We start from the raw sequence: 15930 nt of genomic DNA, 5'->3' as shown, positions 1-15930 counted from the left end.
TTAGGGTGAGAGGGGAAAGATATAAAAGATACCTAAGGGGCAACTTTTTCATGCAGAGGGTGGTACGTGTAAGGAATGAGCTGCCAGAGGATGTGGTTGAGGCTGGTACAATTGCAACATTTAAGAGGCATTTGGATGGGTTTATGAATAGGAAAGGTTTGGAGGGATATGGGCTGGGTGCTGGCAGGTGGGACTAGATTGGGTTGGGATATCTGGTCGGGTTGGACCGAAGGGTCTGTTTCCATGCTGTACATCTCTATGACTCTATGACTCTAGTACTTCCAAATAAATCTGTTGGACTATAACCTGGTGTTGTGTGATTTTTAAATTTGTCCACCCCAATCCAACACCGGCTCCTCCACATCACAAAAATAAATGATTAATCATTCCTTTGACATAAACTTACAAGAAAGACTATTGTGTGTCTTCTTAAAAGTTCCAACTAGACCCCACCATTAAGAACACCTTCCTCTCCCCACCCCTCTTCTGCCTTGGTTTGCACCACTCTCCCTACCAACCCCCAGAAACCCCAGGAACTTTTCCCTGCAACCGGAAAAGATGTAAAACCTGCTGGTACACCACCCCTCTGACCTTCATCCAGGGGGCCAAACAATCCTTCCAGGTGAGATAGAGGTTCACCTGCCTCTCTTCCAACCTAGTTTCAAGTACTCCCGATGTGGCCTTTTCTACATCAGGGAGACCAAACGTAAATTTAGGGAACGGTTTGCTAAGCATGGGGCCCACATGGGGCCGACTGGACCTCCCAGTCACTGCCCATTTTAATTCCCCTTCCCACTCCCTTTCTGACATGACCATCCTTGGCCTCCTCCATTGCCATGATGAATCAAACTGCAAATTGGAACAAATAGGACTGCTATAGTATTAAGGGCTTAGATGGAGAGGGATTTGTTAAGTGTGTACAAGAAAATTTTCTGATCCAGTTAATGGATGCATAAAATGGAAAATGAACAAAATTAACATTTACTCTGAAATCTGAAAGAGAATATTTAAAACTTTTCTGACACTTTGCAACTTTTCTGAAGTCTGCAGTCGAGGGACAGCTTGTTCTCTGCGGAACTTTGTAAACATTCAAACTGGCCTTGTGAGCAGGGAGGAGAAAGTGAGGACTGCAGATGCTGGAGATCAGAGCTGAAAATGTGTTGCTGGAAAAGCGCAGCAGGTCAGGCAGCATCCAAGGAGCAGGAGAATTGACGTTTCGGGCATGAGCTGCTCCTTGGATGCTGCCTGACCTCCTGAGCTTTTCCAGCAACACATTTTCAGCTCTGGCCTTGTGAGCAGTCGATTTTAGATTTGAGCTAAAGAAAACATAAGAACAGTATGTCCACAACAAAGGAATGAAAAAAATAACAACTTGAGTTTTCCCAGTCTTTGTCCTTGAGACTGTGATAAGAATGGTATAAGAAGAGTTTCTGAATTATTCTCAAATGCCCTTACACAAGGTATTTTTGCCACGTGTATTGGTCCCTCTGCATTGCAGAGGTTAAAATTAATAAAGCTCTTTTCTTTGCTCTTACTAATAGTTGAGTCGAGTCAATTTAATTTCCACAACAATGTACCTACTAGAGATGTTCCAGGATACAAATGCTACAGGAAGGATAGAAAGGGAGGCAAGAGAGGAGGGGGGAGTGGCATTTTTGATAAGGGATAGCATTACAGCTGTGCTGAGGGAGGATATTCCCGGAAAGACATCCAGGGAAATTATTTGGGTGGAACTGAGAAATAAGAAAGGGATGATCATCTTATTGGGATTGTATTATAGACCCCCCAATAGTCAGAGGGAAATTGAGAAACAAACTTGTAAGGGGATCTTAGCTATCTGTAAGAATAATAGGGTAGTTATGGTAGGGGATTTTAACTTTCCAAACATTGACTGGGACTGCCATAGTGTTAAAGGTTTAGATGGAGAGGAATTTCTTAAGTGTGTACAAGACAATTTTCTGATTCAGTATGTGGATGTATCTACTAGAAAAGGTGCAAAACTTGACCTACTCTTGGGAAATAAGGCAGGGCAAATGACTGAGGTGTTAGTGGGGGAGCACTTTGAGGTCAGCGACCATAATTCTATTAGTTTTAAAATAGTGATGGAAAAGGATAGATCAGATCTAAATGTTGAAGTTCTAAATTGGCGAAAGGCCTTTTTTGACGGTATTAGGCAAGTACTTTCAAAAGCTGGTTGGGGGCATTTGTTCACAGGTAAAGGGACAGCTAGAAAATGGGAAGCCTTCAAAAATGAGATAATGAGAATCCAGAGGAAATATATTCCTGTCAGGGTGAAAGGGAAGGCTGGTAGGTATAGGGAATGCTGGATGACTAAAGGAATTGAGGGTTTTGTGGAGAAGAAGAAGAAAGCATATGCCAGGTATAGACAGGACAGTGTATAAAGGCAGCAGGAGTATACTTAAGAGGGAAATCAGGAGGGCAAAAAGAGGACATTAGATAGCTTTGGCAAATAGGGTTAAGGAGAATCCAAATACATTAATGTCTTTACAAATACATTAAGGACAAAAGAGTAACTAGGGAGAGAATAGGGCCCCTCAAAGATCAGCAAGGCGGCTTTTGTGTGGCGCCACAGAAAATGGGGGAGATACTAAACGAGTATTTTGCATTAGTGTTTACTTTGGAAGAGGACATGGAAGATATAGAATGTAGGGAAATAGATGGTGACATCTTGAAAAATGTCCATATTACAGAGGAGGAAGTGCTGGATGTCTTGAAACGCATAAAAGTGGATAAATCGCCAGGACATAATCAGATGTAGACTTGAACTCTGTGGGAAGCTAGGGAAGTGATTGCTGGGCCTCTTACTTAGATATTTGCATCATCGATAGTCACAGGTGAGGTGTTGGAAGACTGGAGGTTGGCTAATGTGGTGCCAATGTTTAAGAAAGGTGGTAAGGACAAGCCAGGGAATTATAGACCAGTGAGTTTGACGTTGGTGGTGGGCAAGCTGTTGGTGGGAATCCTGAGGGACAGGATGTACATGTATTTGGAAAGGCAAGGACTGATTAAGGATAGTCAACATGGCTTTGTGCGTGGGAAATCATGTCTCACAAACTTGATTGAGTTTTTTGAAGAAGTATCAAAGAGGATTGATGAAGGTAGAGCGGTAGACGTGATTTATATGGACTTCAGTAAGGCGTTCAACAAGGTTCCCCATGGGAGAATGGTGAGCAAGGTTCGATCTCATGGAATACAGGGAGAACTTAGCCATTTGGATATAGAACTGGCTCAAAGGTAGAAGACAGATGGTGGTGGTGGAGGTCTGTGACCAGTGGAGTGCCACAAGGATCGGTGCTAGATCCACCACTTTTCATTATTTATATAAATGATGTGAATGTGAGCATAAGAGGTACAGTTAGTAAGTTTGCAGATGACACCAAAATTGGAGGTGTAGTGGACAGCGAAGAAGGTTACCTCAGATTTCAATGGGATCTTGATCAGATGGACCAATGGGCTGAGAAGTGGCAAATGGAGTTTAATTCAGATAAATGCGAGGTGTTGCATTTTGGGAAAGCAAATCTTAGCAGGTCATATACACTTAATGGTAAGGTACTAGGGAGTGTTGCTGAACAAAGAGACCTTGACAGGTTCATAGCTCCTTGAAAGTAGAGTCGTAGGTAGATAGAATAGCGAAGAAGGTGTTTGGTATGCTTTCCTTTATTGGTCAGAGTATTGAGTACAGGAGTTGGGAGGTCATGTTGCGGCTGTACAGGACATTGGTTAGGTCACTGTTGGAACATTGCATGCAATTCTGGTCTCCTTCCTATCGGAAAGATGTTGTGAAATTTGAATGGGTTCAGAAAAGATGTACAAGGATGTTGCCAGGGTTGGAGGATTTCAGCTATAGGGAGACGTTGAATAGTCTGGGCTTGTTTTCCCTGGAACATCGGAGGCTGAGGGGTGACCTTATAGAGGTCTATAAAATCATGAGGGGCATAGATAGGGTAAATAGACAAAGTCTTTTCCCTGGAGTGAGGGAGTCCAGAATTAGAGGGCATAGTTTAAGTTGAGAGGGTAAGATATAAAAAAGACCTGAGGGGCAACATTTTCACGCAGAGGATGTTAAGTGTATGGAATGAGCTGCCAGAGGAACTGGTGGAGGCTGGTACAATTGCAACATTTAAAAGGATGGGTATATGTATAGGAAGGGTTTGGAGGGAAATGGGTCGGATGCTGGCAGTTGGGACTAGATTGGGTTGGGATATCTGGTCGGCATGGACGGGTTGGACTGAAGGGTCTGTTTCCGTGCTATACATCTCTATGACTCCATGACTCTGTTACACCTCATCTTCCGTCTGGGCAGCCTACAACCCGGAGGACTCAACATTGGTTTCTCCAATTATAAAAAACCTCCCTTCCCATCACCCTACTCTCTTCTCAGCCCCTCTCCCTCCCTTCCACTGCTCCCAGCCACCAACCAGGTTCATTCCTCCCATTGACCAACCAGGTCGTACTCGCAACCTGTCTTCACCTGTCCCCACTTCACCACCCTGCCCCCACCACCCCCTTTATCTGCAGCTTCCCCTACACCCAACCCCAGTGCTGATAAAGCGTTACACACAAAACATTGATTTCTCCACATCCTGATGCTGCCTAGCTTGCTGTGTTCTTCCAGCCTCCTACCTGTCTACTTTCTTAAAAATTGCAGAATTCAAGGGGCTAAACATTCCTCTACACATCTTCAGCACAATTGCCAAAGTTTCCCAGGGCAAATAGCTTTTGTAGGAGAGAGGGTCTTTGACATCAATGGATCTGGTTAGATCTGGGGACGTCAGGAAGAGACTGAGATGGATCACTGACTTTGCACCTAGGCTGTAGGTGGATATCTTTGTTTTTAATTCATTCACTGGCCAGGTCAGTATTTATTACCCATCCCAAATTTCCAAGTGTCAACCACATTGCTGTGAGTCTGGAATCTCATGTGTGCCAGACCATGTAAGGACGGCAGATTCCTTCCCTAAAGGACATTAGTGATTAATCAACAATGGTTTCATGATCATTATTTGACTCTTAATTCCAGATTTTTGTTGAATTCAAATTCCACTACCTGCCATGGTAGGGATTGAACCCAGGTTCCCAGAACATTACCAGGTCTCTGGGTTAATAGTCTGGTAATAATACCAATAGGCTATATAGATTAGCCTTATCTTTTTTACTGAATGCTATACTCTTCGTCATTAAATATGAGGATATTTGTAGCGACTCCACCTCTGTTTGTTGTTTAATTGACCACCCCAATTCTTGACTGAATGGGGCAGGACTGCCGAGCTGAGATCTCACCCTGTTTTCACTGTTTGGCGAGACAATGATCTTGTGTTGTAGTTTTTCCTGATTGACACCTCAGGATATGCCGAATGTTAATTTTTAATGTTAAAGTAGGAAAGATGGTGTTGACGTTTTGCTTTGCTGACTTGTAAATAGTAAAATTTCTTGTGTTCATTTTAATTTTAATTTGTGGAATCTTGAGGTGCTATTCTCTTGGTAACTACCTTAAATTTCAAATTCATGCACTTTACAACAAAGTTACTAATCCCTCACTGGATTGTAACAGAATTTGAAGGGTCTCATCCAGGGATTATAGCAAATTTGGGGGAGGGTCTCATCTGAGGTCATAACAGTAACATCAGACAAAAATCAACACAAGCCCTCAACAGCTTGAGAGCTTGGATTTGGGCATGATGCAAACTCTCACAGAATTAATCACAAAGATTTATAAAGCTGGTGGTCATGAACCCTTGCTCAGTCTGTCAGACCTTTATACATGGGGTGCTCTAGAATTCAGTGCACACTTCGCATATACCTTGTTCATTATCTTCCTCAAGAGATCACTATCAGTGTGGAAATCCAACACGGAACCCTCTGTGCCAGCACAGTCTTCCAAAAATTGTACAACTGTGTCTTTGACAGCAGAGACCTCTGTAAAAGGGCAAATGGTCTAATCTACATAGCTGTTATTGTCACAAATTTGGACAGTTGGATTACCCCTCTCCAGTTGTTAGAAAACGTCTACTGGCAGCATCTCAGCAGGAATCTCAAAGTCAATTGTCAAAGCAGGTGAACAAACTCTAATGTCCTGACAGGAACCAATCCTCCCACACTGCTGATCATGTGAAATCAGCTCCTCTACGCCAGACACTGCAAACACATATTTGGCTTCCAAAGTAGATCACCGTTTCACAATTTAAAGGTGACATCTGATCTCAAGGAGAACACAGGAAACATTTGAAGGACATTCTGAAGGCCTCATCAAAAGGAGATAAACTGGTGTTTGTGCAATGAATGGGATTTTCTGGTAACTGTACCCTGTGGCAGCTCCTCATCCGACAAGTCACAACACTGTCAGAAACTGTGTGTATAAACTCTGCTGCAGTGAAGTGATGAAAGCAGAAGGCGCACCTACAACCCACGCAAACCCCTCCTCAGACAATTACTGTCACTTCTGCCCAGATTGGCCTGTTGATTAGATTAGATTACTTACAGTGTGGAAATAGGCCCTTTGGCCCAACAAGTCCACACCGACCCTCTGAAGAGCAACCCACCCAGACCCATTCCACTGCATTTACCCCTTCACCTAACACTACGGGTAATTTAGCATGGCCAGTTCACCTAACCTGCACATCTTTGGACTATGGATGGAAACTGGAGCACCTGGAGGAAACCCACGCAGACACAGGAAGAATGTGCAAACTCCACACAGATAGTTGCCCGAGGCAGGAATTGTACCCAGGTCCCCGGCGCTGTGAGGCAGCAGTGCTAACCACTGAGCCACTGTGCAGCCATGGTGTCACCTGAGAGGACCCAACCGTCCCTGACATACATCATCCTCATCTTGAGGGATCCTACTTGATCAGTTATTACATTTAAATCTGGGATTAATAATTTTTTTTAACGAAGATATTAAGGCTTCTGAGTCAAAGCATTATATATGGAGTTAGGCCCCAGATCAGGCATGATTCCATTGAATGGTGGAACAGGTTCGAGGGGCTCAATGGACTACTGCTCCTATGACTGATCATATTGTCTATGTAACAATCTTGTGGCACAGTGCTAAGTCCCGACATTTGGGCCAGAATGTCTGGATTCAAATCCCCCATGTTCCGGAGGTGAGCCATGACATTCCCAAGCAAATTGGTTAAAAATAAACGAAGTGAATATGATAAACGGATCCATTACAGAAGGATAATATTGGTCCTTTAAATACATGGGGCCTTCACTATGTGGCACTTCAGAATTGGCATGTCCTTCCACTGACGTGTTGTCCTGCTGACCTTGCTGTAATTCATTTAAAACCTCATTAAGATCCTGTGTAGAATGGGAGCACTCAGCCGGTGGGGGGTTTGGATATTGGTAGCAGCTGTAATGAGAAGTGTGCTGGAATTGAGAAGAGCAGAGCACGCCGAGTCAGATGAGGACTGAGAGCTCGTCATAGAGGATACAGAACGCCAGATTGTGCACATTGAGATCTTAGCAGACAACCTCAGAGACTTTGAGAGAAAGACTTCCAAAAGGAGGAGCTGCCAAAAGGAACCAATACAAAGACACAGTGAAAGGGGACATGAAAACTTCACTGAGTCTGATCTTCACACTTTTCCAAAACAAGGGCAGAAAGGCTGATGGGTAATCACGAGTGGAAAGGACTCCCTCAGCAAAATGGTGACATTGAAAGAGGTGGTCATGGTACTGCAAACAGGGCAACAGAATGTTCAATGACCTGATGAGGGCAACCGAAGTAAAAAACCAGTCAGGGTTCATTTTCTCTCTTGAGCAGCACTGGAACTAATCACTATCATTCTCTCTTGTTTCTGGGAATACTAGTCTCCCTTAAAGACACTGAACATCAATGAGGGACAAGCCTTTGAACTGTTGAGGAGGTGCCCAGGTCTAGCTATGGGGAAAGGTGTAATTCAGTCCTCAGTGCAGGGAGAATTACAGAAGAAGCATGGAAATGACACAGCATGGAAGGGGACCATTCGACCCATCTTGTCCATGCTGATCCAAAGACACCCAAATGCCCTTTCTAATCCCTGGCTCAGAGCCCTGCAGCCCACAGCACTTAAGGTGCAGATCCAGATATTTTTAAAAAGGAATTTAGGGTCTCTGCCTCCACCACCAACTCAGGCAGTGAACTCCAGACACCCGCCATCCTCTGCATAAAAATGTGTTTCTTCATATCCCCTCTAATCCTTCTGCCACTTCACTTGAATCTATGGCCCCTGCTACAGGTTACAGTTCTTGGTGCCCACACCCAAGCATTGATCGTTCACAGTCCTGCAACCTTAAATTCGATTTCACCAGAAAAGAAGATTATTCAAGGGAGTCTGAGGGTACTTGTCAGAGTAGATGTTGAGAGGATTCCACGAGTGGGGGAATCTTGGACAGGAATGAGGGGAGAATAGTTTCAGAATAACGATAGACTCATTTAAAACTGAGATGTGAAGGAATCTCTTCACCCAGAGTTTAGCAAATGAGAGGAATTCTCTACCCCAGAGAGTCTTGGAGGTTGGATCACTGGAAGTATTTAAAGATGAGGTCGATAGATTTTTGAAATGATGATGAATTGAGGACTATGAGGGGCTGGCTCAAAAAAAAGTGAGACCTGGGCAGGTTCAGCCATGGTCTTGTAGATTCATACAATATACAAGACACAAAATCCACTCTCAATCTACATTAGTCCTATTTTCTTCCAATAGATCTATAGCCTTGAATGGTAAGACACTTCTTAAAGGTTGTGAGGTTTCCTACCTCAACTAACCTCTCAGGCAGTCCATTCCAGACACCCATCACCCTTGGGGTGAAAACGATTTACTTCAAATTCTCACTAAACCTCCTGCCTTTCACCCCTGTTATTGACCATTCAACTCTGCTCTTAATTATTATGATTTTACAACAATTAGGTTCCTCACTGAGAACAGTAAAGCCAATTAAAGGTATGAATCCATTCCCCCCTTTTAAGATAAAATCAGTGTAAAGTTTCCTGGCTGCAGATATTAATGCAGCACATAAATAAACTGAAGAAATAGAAGCAGCCATCTGGCATCTCTTTTCTGCTCCACCATCAGTAAGGTCATGATTAAACTTCTAAATTTACTTTCCTGGCTGTTCTCACATTCTTAGATTCCACTAGAATCCAAAAATTCAGCAATCTCAGTCTTAAATATAACCAATAACTCAACATTCACAGTTAGAGACTTCCAAAGATTCACAGCCTCTGACTGAAGACTTATCTCTTCACCTCAGTTCTAAATGGTGAGCCTCTTATCCAGAGATTATGACCCCTCAGTCTTGATTCTTCAGTCAGCTGAAAGGACCTCAGCATCTACCCTGTCAAATCCTTTAAGGATCTCACATGTTCACTGAGATCATCTCTCAATGGTTTAAGGACCAGAGAAAACAGGCTCATTGTTTTCAATCTTTCCAGATTGGATAAGATTAACAATCTAGTGAACCACAGGCAAAGCCAATAACGAGACTCCACTCCCATCAATGTCTAGTGTGTGATTAGAGGTGATAGATCGTGAAAATCAATGCCCGGTATCCTGGCAGCACTCGTACCGCCTTCTGCAACACTCCACCATGCCAGCTGCCTTTAAGGCACAATGGCAAATGGAAGGCTGGTCTCTGGGTTTCCACTGATCACATGGTTGACAGCTCTGGTGCACAGCCTACACATGCATGCACTGAAACTGCTCGGGTGGCACAGTGGTTAGCACTGCTGCCTCACAACACCAGGGACCTGGGTTCGATTCCAGACCTTAAGTGACAGTCTGCATGTCTTTCCTCCAGTTGTTGGTGATTGGCCATGCTAAATTTCCCACAGTGTCCAGGGATGTGCAGGCTAAGTGAATTATACGTGGTAAATGCGGGGTTACAAGGGTGCGTCTAGCTGGAATGCTGTTTGGAGGGTTGGTGTGGACTTGATAGGCTGAATAGCTTGGTCCCACACTGTAGGAATTCTAATGATTATATGAAAGCCATGCTGCTTCATGAAATTTGATAGAACAGACCATTGATGTGCTGACACAAAGCCTTCATGAGCTGGTTCTGTTAGGTTGACCCTTGCATTTAGAAAAGTTGAATGTCTAAGTTCATCATGGTCTTTTGATAATCAGAAAGCCTTGCTGTCATAAGGGGAAACGGCTCCAGCATTCCAACCATACGGTGATCAGATGAAGAAGAGGAGTTTGAGAAATCTTTTTGTCATTTACATAAATGATTTGGATGTGAGCATAAGAGGTACAGTTAGTAAGTTTGCAGATGATACCAAAATTGGAGGTGCAGTGGACAGCGAAGAGGGTTACCTCAGATTACAACAGGATCTGGACCAGATCAGCCAATGGGCTGAGGAGTGGCAGATGGAGTTTAATTCTGATAAATGCGAGATGCTGCATTTTGGGAAAGCAAATCTTAGCAGGACTTATACACTTAATGGAAAGGTCCTAGGGAGTATTGCTGAACAAAGAGACCTTAGAGTGCAGGTTCATAGCTTCTTGAAAGTAGAGTCACAGGTAGATAGGATAGTGAAGAAGACATTTGGTATGCTTTCCTTTATTGGTCAGAGTATTGAGTATAGGGGTTGGGAGGTCATGTTGCGGCTGTACAGGACATTGGTTAGGCCACTGTTGGAATATTGCGTGCAATTCTGGTCTCCTTCCTATCGGAAAGATGTTGTGAAACCTGAAAGGGTTCAGAAAAGATTTACAAGGATGTTGCCAGGGTTGGAGGATCTGAGCTATAAGGAGATGCTGAACAGGCTGGGCTGTGTGTTTCCTGGAGCGTCGGGGGCTGAGGGGTGACATTATAGAGGTTTACAAAATTATGAGGGGCATGGATAGGATAAATAGACAAAGTCTTTTCCCTGGGATTGGGGAGTCCAGAACTAGATAGGTTTAGGGTGAGAGGGGTAAGATATAAAAGAGTCCTAAGGGGCAACTTTTTCACACAGAGGGTGGTACGTGTATGGAATGAGCTGCCAGAGGAAGTGGTGGAGGCTGGTACAATTGCAACATTTAAGAGGCATAAGGATGGGTATATGAATAGGAAGGGTTTGGAGGGATATGGGCTGGGTGCTGGCAGGTGGGACTAGATTGGGTTGGAATATCTGGTCGGCATGGACGGGTTGGACCGAAGAGTCTGTGTCCATGCTGTACATCTCTATGACTCTATGACTCTAAATAGCAGGAAAAGGGAGAGCAGAAAAGGATAAAGGGAAGCGAGGAGGACACCAACACAAGCTTTTGCCAGTTCAATTGCTGGTGAAGAACTCAGCCATGCCATATCAATAAGTGCAACTCCAATTGCCCAGTCACCAACAGCCCCACATTTTGCCTTCGCTCCGTCACTAACCATCAGAAAATTAGCTTGGTCAAAAATAATGGCTACCACAAAGGAAGGAATGTATCGTATTATACTAAAAGTTAACTAATCACTCTTGGTCATTCCCCTGCGTATCTCCGTGTGCCTGTGCCCACCAGCAATGAATGCGAAATTCATTTCAAAATATTGGCATCATGAAGTTGGCATGCAGCTTGTATTCCATTTAATGAACATGGTTAAACATACAGCATCATTTCAATGGCACTTTCCAGACAGGCTACTGCACTTAGTCCCCATTTTGCTCCCTTGTTATCAATAAAATTTTCCAACAATGCCATAATTGACTCTCAGTCAAACTTGTAATCAGAGTGGCCTGTGCACTGTAGATCCTGGTTATCTGCTATACAAAGCCCAGCCTGTTTGCTGCAAATCTTACATTTCTTACTGTTAGTTTCTTTGAATTTTGAGAGGATGGAAGAGCAGCGAAGCTTGTCTTTCTCACTGGTGGATGAATTACAAGTCGAAACATCAGAATCTGTTTGTAATTTTGACGTGAGATTCATGAACATTGTTGGAAATACTGATTTCAACTTTGTATGTGACCTCCAAGGGTTTCCAGTCTGTGACTTCTGCCATACATCAACCTCAAGAGTGCAGCACTTCACCCCATGACAAATCCCAAAAGATAACGTATATTAAAGAGCATTAAAGCAAACTTCGTTCCAGGAACTGTTTTTCGTTTGTTCCAAAAACAACATGACATAACTAAACAAATCTTTGAATTTTGTAGATTCAGAATAAACACATCCCTGTGGTTCATGATAAAAGACTCACCTGGGATTTTAACAACATGAACTTCTGGAACATTCTGGTTGTTAAAAAAATATGAAAAGCAGAAGTTGCCGATGTCTGGGTCCATAAACCGGCAAAGCGATTGTGGCAACTCATCTGGACGATCCACGAGAGTTACTTCAAACCCACACTGATCACAGATTTCTTTCTTGGGTCCTTTTTTAAAGGCTTTACACAGGACACAGTCCCTGTAAAAGAGTTAAGATGCAGGTTGGATTAAACCAGCACAAACATAAGGGGCATCTTTCTATGTTTGCCCTCCTGCTGAGAAAGTCGCTTGCCAGGGCCGTGAAAATCAGAAATGATCTCTTCAATGTCAAATCACAATCTTTGGAGTCGGCAGGAGCATATGATTCAGATACATTTCAGCACGTTAAAATGACACTTAGGAATTTGCTGTTAAGTCAGTCAGATATATTTGTTCGAATGAGTTAGAACATAGAACATAGAACATAGAAATGTATAGCACAGAACAGACCCTTTGGCCCATGATGTTGGGACGGGGATTATTCCTAATCTAAAATAAAATAAAATAACCTAACCTATGCATCCCTCAATTCACTGCTATCCATGTGCATGTCCAGCAGTCGCTTAAATGTCCCTAATGGCTCTGCTTCCATCACTCCCACTGGCAACGCATTCCATGCATTCACAACTCTCTGCGTAAAGAACCTACCTCTGACGTCCCCTCTATACCTTCCTCCTAACACCTTAAAACTATGACCCCTCATGGCAGTCAATTCTGCCCTGGGGAAATGTCTCTGGCTATCGACTCCATCCATGCCTCTCATTACCTTGTATACCTCGATCAGGTCACCCCTCCTCTTCCTTCTCTCCAAACAGCAAAATCCGAGCTTAGTCAACCCTCTTTGTAAGACAAGCCCTCCAGTCCAGGTAGCATCCTGGCAAACCTTCTTTGTACCCTCTGTAAAGCCTCTGCACCTTTCCAGAAGTGGATACAATATTCCAAGTGTGGTCTCACCAGGGTTTTGTAGAGCTGCAGCAAAACCTCGTGGCTCTTAAACTCGATCCCACTGTTAATGAAAGCCAAACACCATATGCTTTCTTAACAACCCTGTCCACTTGGGTGGCAACTTTGAGGGACCAATGCACTTGAACACCAAGATCCCGCTGTTCCTCCACACTGCCAAGAATCCTGTCTTTAATCCTATATTCAGCATTCAAGTTCGACCTTCCAAAATGCATCACTTCGCATTTATCCAGGTTGAACTCCAGCTACCATTTCTCAGCCCAGCTCTGCATCCTCTCTATATCATGCTGCAGCCTGCAATAGCCCTTGATACTATCAACAGAGCTCTAACCTTTGTGTCATTGGAAAGCTTACTAACCCACCCCTCAACCTCCTCATCCAAGTCATTGATAAAATCTACAAAGAGCAGAGGCCCAAGAACAGAGCCCTGCGGGACTCGACTCAACACTGATTTCCAGGCAGAATACTTTCCATCTACAACCACTCTTTGCCTCCTGTCAGCCAACCAATTCTGAATCCAGACAGCCAAATCTCCCTGTATCCTATACCTCCTGACTTTATGATTGAGCCTACCATGGGGAACTTTATCAAATGCCTTGCTGAAGTCCATGTACACCACATCCACTGCACAACCTTAGTTGACCTGTCTCGTCACGTCTTCAAAGAACTCAATAAGATTTGTGAGGCATGACCTGCCCCTTACAAAGCCATGCTGACTGCTTTTAATCATGCTATATTTTTCCAAATAGTCATAAATCCTAACCCTCAGAATTCTTTCCAGAATTGTGCTGACCACAGATGTAAGACTGACTGGTCTGTAATTGCCAGGGATTTCCTTCTTACCCTTCTTGAAAAGAGGAACAACATTCGCCTCCCTCCAATCCTCCGGTACGACTCCCATGGAGTGTGAGGAAGCAAAGATCTTCACCAATGGCTTAGCAACCTCCTTTCTCGTTTCCCAGAGTAACCTAGGATAAATCTGTTTTGGCCTGGGGACTTATCAATCTTAACGTTTGCCAAAATTTCCAGCACATCAACTTCTTAAATCTTGATCTATTCAACGAGGTAAAAACAATGACTGCAGATGCTGGAAACCAGATTCTGGATGAGTGGTGCTGGAAGAGCACAGCAGTTCAGGCAGCATCCAAGGAACTTTGAAATCGATGTTTCGGGCAAAAGCCCTTCATCAGGAAACTTGATCTGTTCAAGCCTATCTCCCAGCTCCTCAACGTTTTCATTCACAACAAGGTCCCTTTTCTTTAGTGAAAACCGAAGCAGAAAACCTTATTTAGGGCTTTTAATTTATTTAATCTTTCCATTTAGGGCTTCCTAATCTTCCTAATCTGCTCAGACTCCACACACAAGTTGCCTAAACTATGTCTGATCGGCCTTACCTTCTCCCTGATCATTCTCTTATTCCTCACATATGACTAAAATGTCTTTGGATTCTCCCTCATCCTTCCTGCCAAGCCTTTTTTGTGCCCCCTCCTGGCTCTCCTCAGTCCATTTCCGAGCTCCTTCCTAGAAAGCCTGTAATCCTGTCAAGCTGTGCTAGATCCTTGCTTCCTCTACCCTACGTAAGCTGCCTTCTTCCTTTTGATGAAAAACTCCTCTGTTTTCGTCATCCAAGGCTCCTTAATCTTACCCCTTCTTGCCTGTCTCAGCAGAACAAATTTGTGCATCACTCGCAACAACTGCTCCTTAAACAGTCTCCACATGTCTGTGTCCTTTCTGTGGAACAATTGCTCCCAGTCTGTACTTCCCAACTCCTGTCTGATAGCGTCATTCCCAACTCCTGTCTGATAGCGTCATAATTTCCTTTTCCCCAATTAAATATCTTCCCCTGGTAACTGCTTCTTTCCCTCTCCATGGCTATGGTAAATGTGAGGCAGTTATGGTCACTTCTGGTCTCCAATGTTACCTCCGCTCTGTCTCGCGCTGCTCCTGACAGGAAAAAGGCCATGGGCTTCAAAATTTCTGGTACAGGTTATTAATATCTATCACAGAAAAGGAGCTAATGATACATGGGCTCGAAATCAAAAGAGTTATCAAATTACTTCCTTTTTGATGAATACAAACATTTGTCAGAGAAATAAATAAGCCATCACATACGTTATAATTGACAGAATACCTACTTAAGGTCCGTACAGACACCAGAACAAGTTGGACAGTGCTCACATGTTGGTCCTGTGAACCCCTCTGTGCATCTACACTGACCACATTCACATATTCCTTTGTTATTACATATCCGTCCATTCGGTGATTTACATGAATCCATATCTATTGAACAATGACAGGCACTGCCTGTAAAAGTAGGTAGGCACTCGCATTTTCCACAATGGCAAATGCCATTTCCTGCAACCAGAAGTCAAAAAGGTTAGAATTATGCAATCTCTACAATGCAGATAGAGGCCATTCAGCCCATCGAGTCTGCTCCAAACCACACTGCACCCGGACTCACAGTCTTCCATGCCCATAACCCAAATATACCATGGCTAATCTACCTAGCCTTAACGTGCCCAAACAGTACAGCAGTTTACCATGGCCAATCCATCTAACCTGTACATCTTTGGACTGAGGGAGGAAACTGGAGCACCCAATAGAAACCCATGCAGAAATAGGGAGGATGTGCAAACGCCACCCAAGACTAGAAGTGAACCCAGGTCTCTGTCACGATGAGGAAGCAGTGCTAACCACTGTGCCTCCGTGCCTGCCATTTTTCAACTCCGTTTAATTCAGATACACTCCAAACT

The 15930-nt window shown here is 43.7% G+C and overlaps 1 protein-coding gene across 7 annotated transcripts in view; it reads right to left on the bottom strand.

Moving 5' to 3' along the window:
• The window catches only part of LOC122550083 (integrin beta-1-like), a 279698-nt gene that overhangs the window by 9681 nt on the left and 254087 nt on the right, over positions 1-15930 (bottom strand). For 6 of the 7 annotated variants that reach the window (XM_043690612.1, XM_043690614.1, XM_043690616.1 and 3 more), the window contains 2 exons: positions 15313-15532; positions 12169-12374 (listed from right to left, as the gene is read on the bottom strand). In XM_043690612.1, coding sequence (XP_043546547.1) covers positions 12169-12374; positions 15313-15532 — 426 coding nt within the window. Of the gene's footprint in view, positions 1-12168; positions 12375-15312; positions 15533-15930 lie in introns of those variants that run through there. The other variant, XM_043690619.1, reaches the window with a different exon arrangement.

This window comes from Chiloscyllium plagiosum, chromosome 5, assembly GCF_004010195.1.
Source record: "Chiloscyllium plagiosum isolate BGI_BamShark_2017 chromosome 5, ASM401019v2, whole genome shotgun sequence".
Taxonomy (NCBI): Eukaryota; Metazoa; Chordata; class Chondrichthyes; order Orectolobiformes; family Hemiscylliidae; genus Chiloscyllium; species Chiloscyllium plagiosum.
The sequence above is the reverse complement of the archived record's forward strand: the minus strand, read 5'-3'. Positions and strand labels throughout refer to the sequence as shown.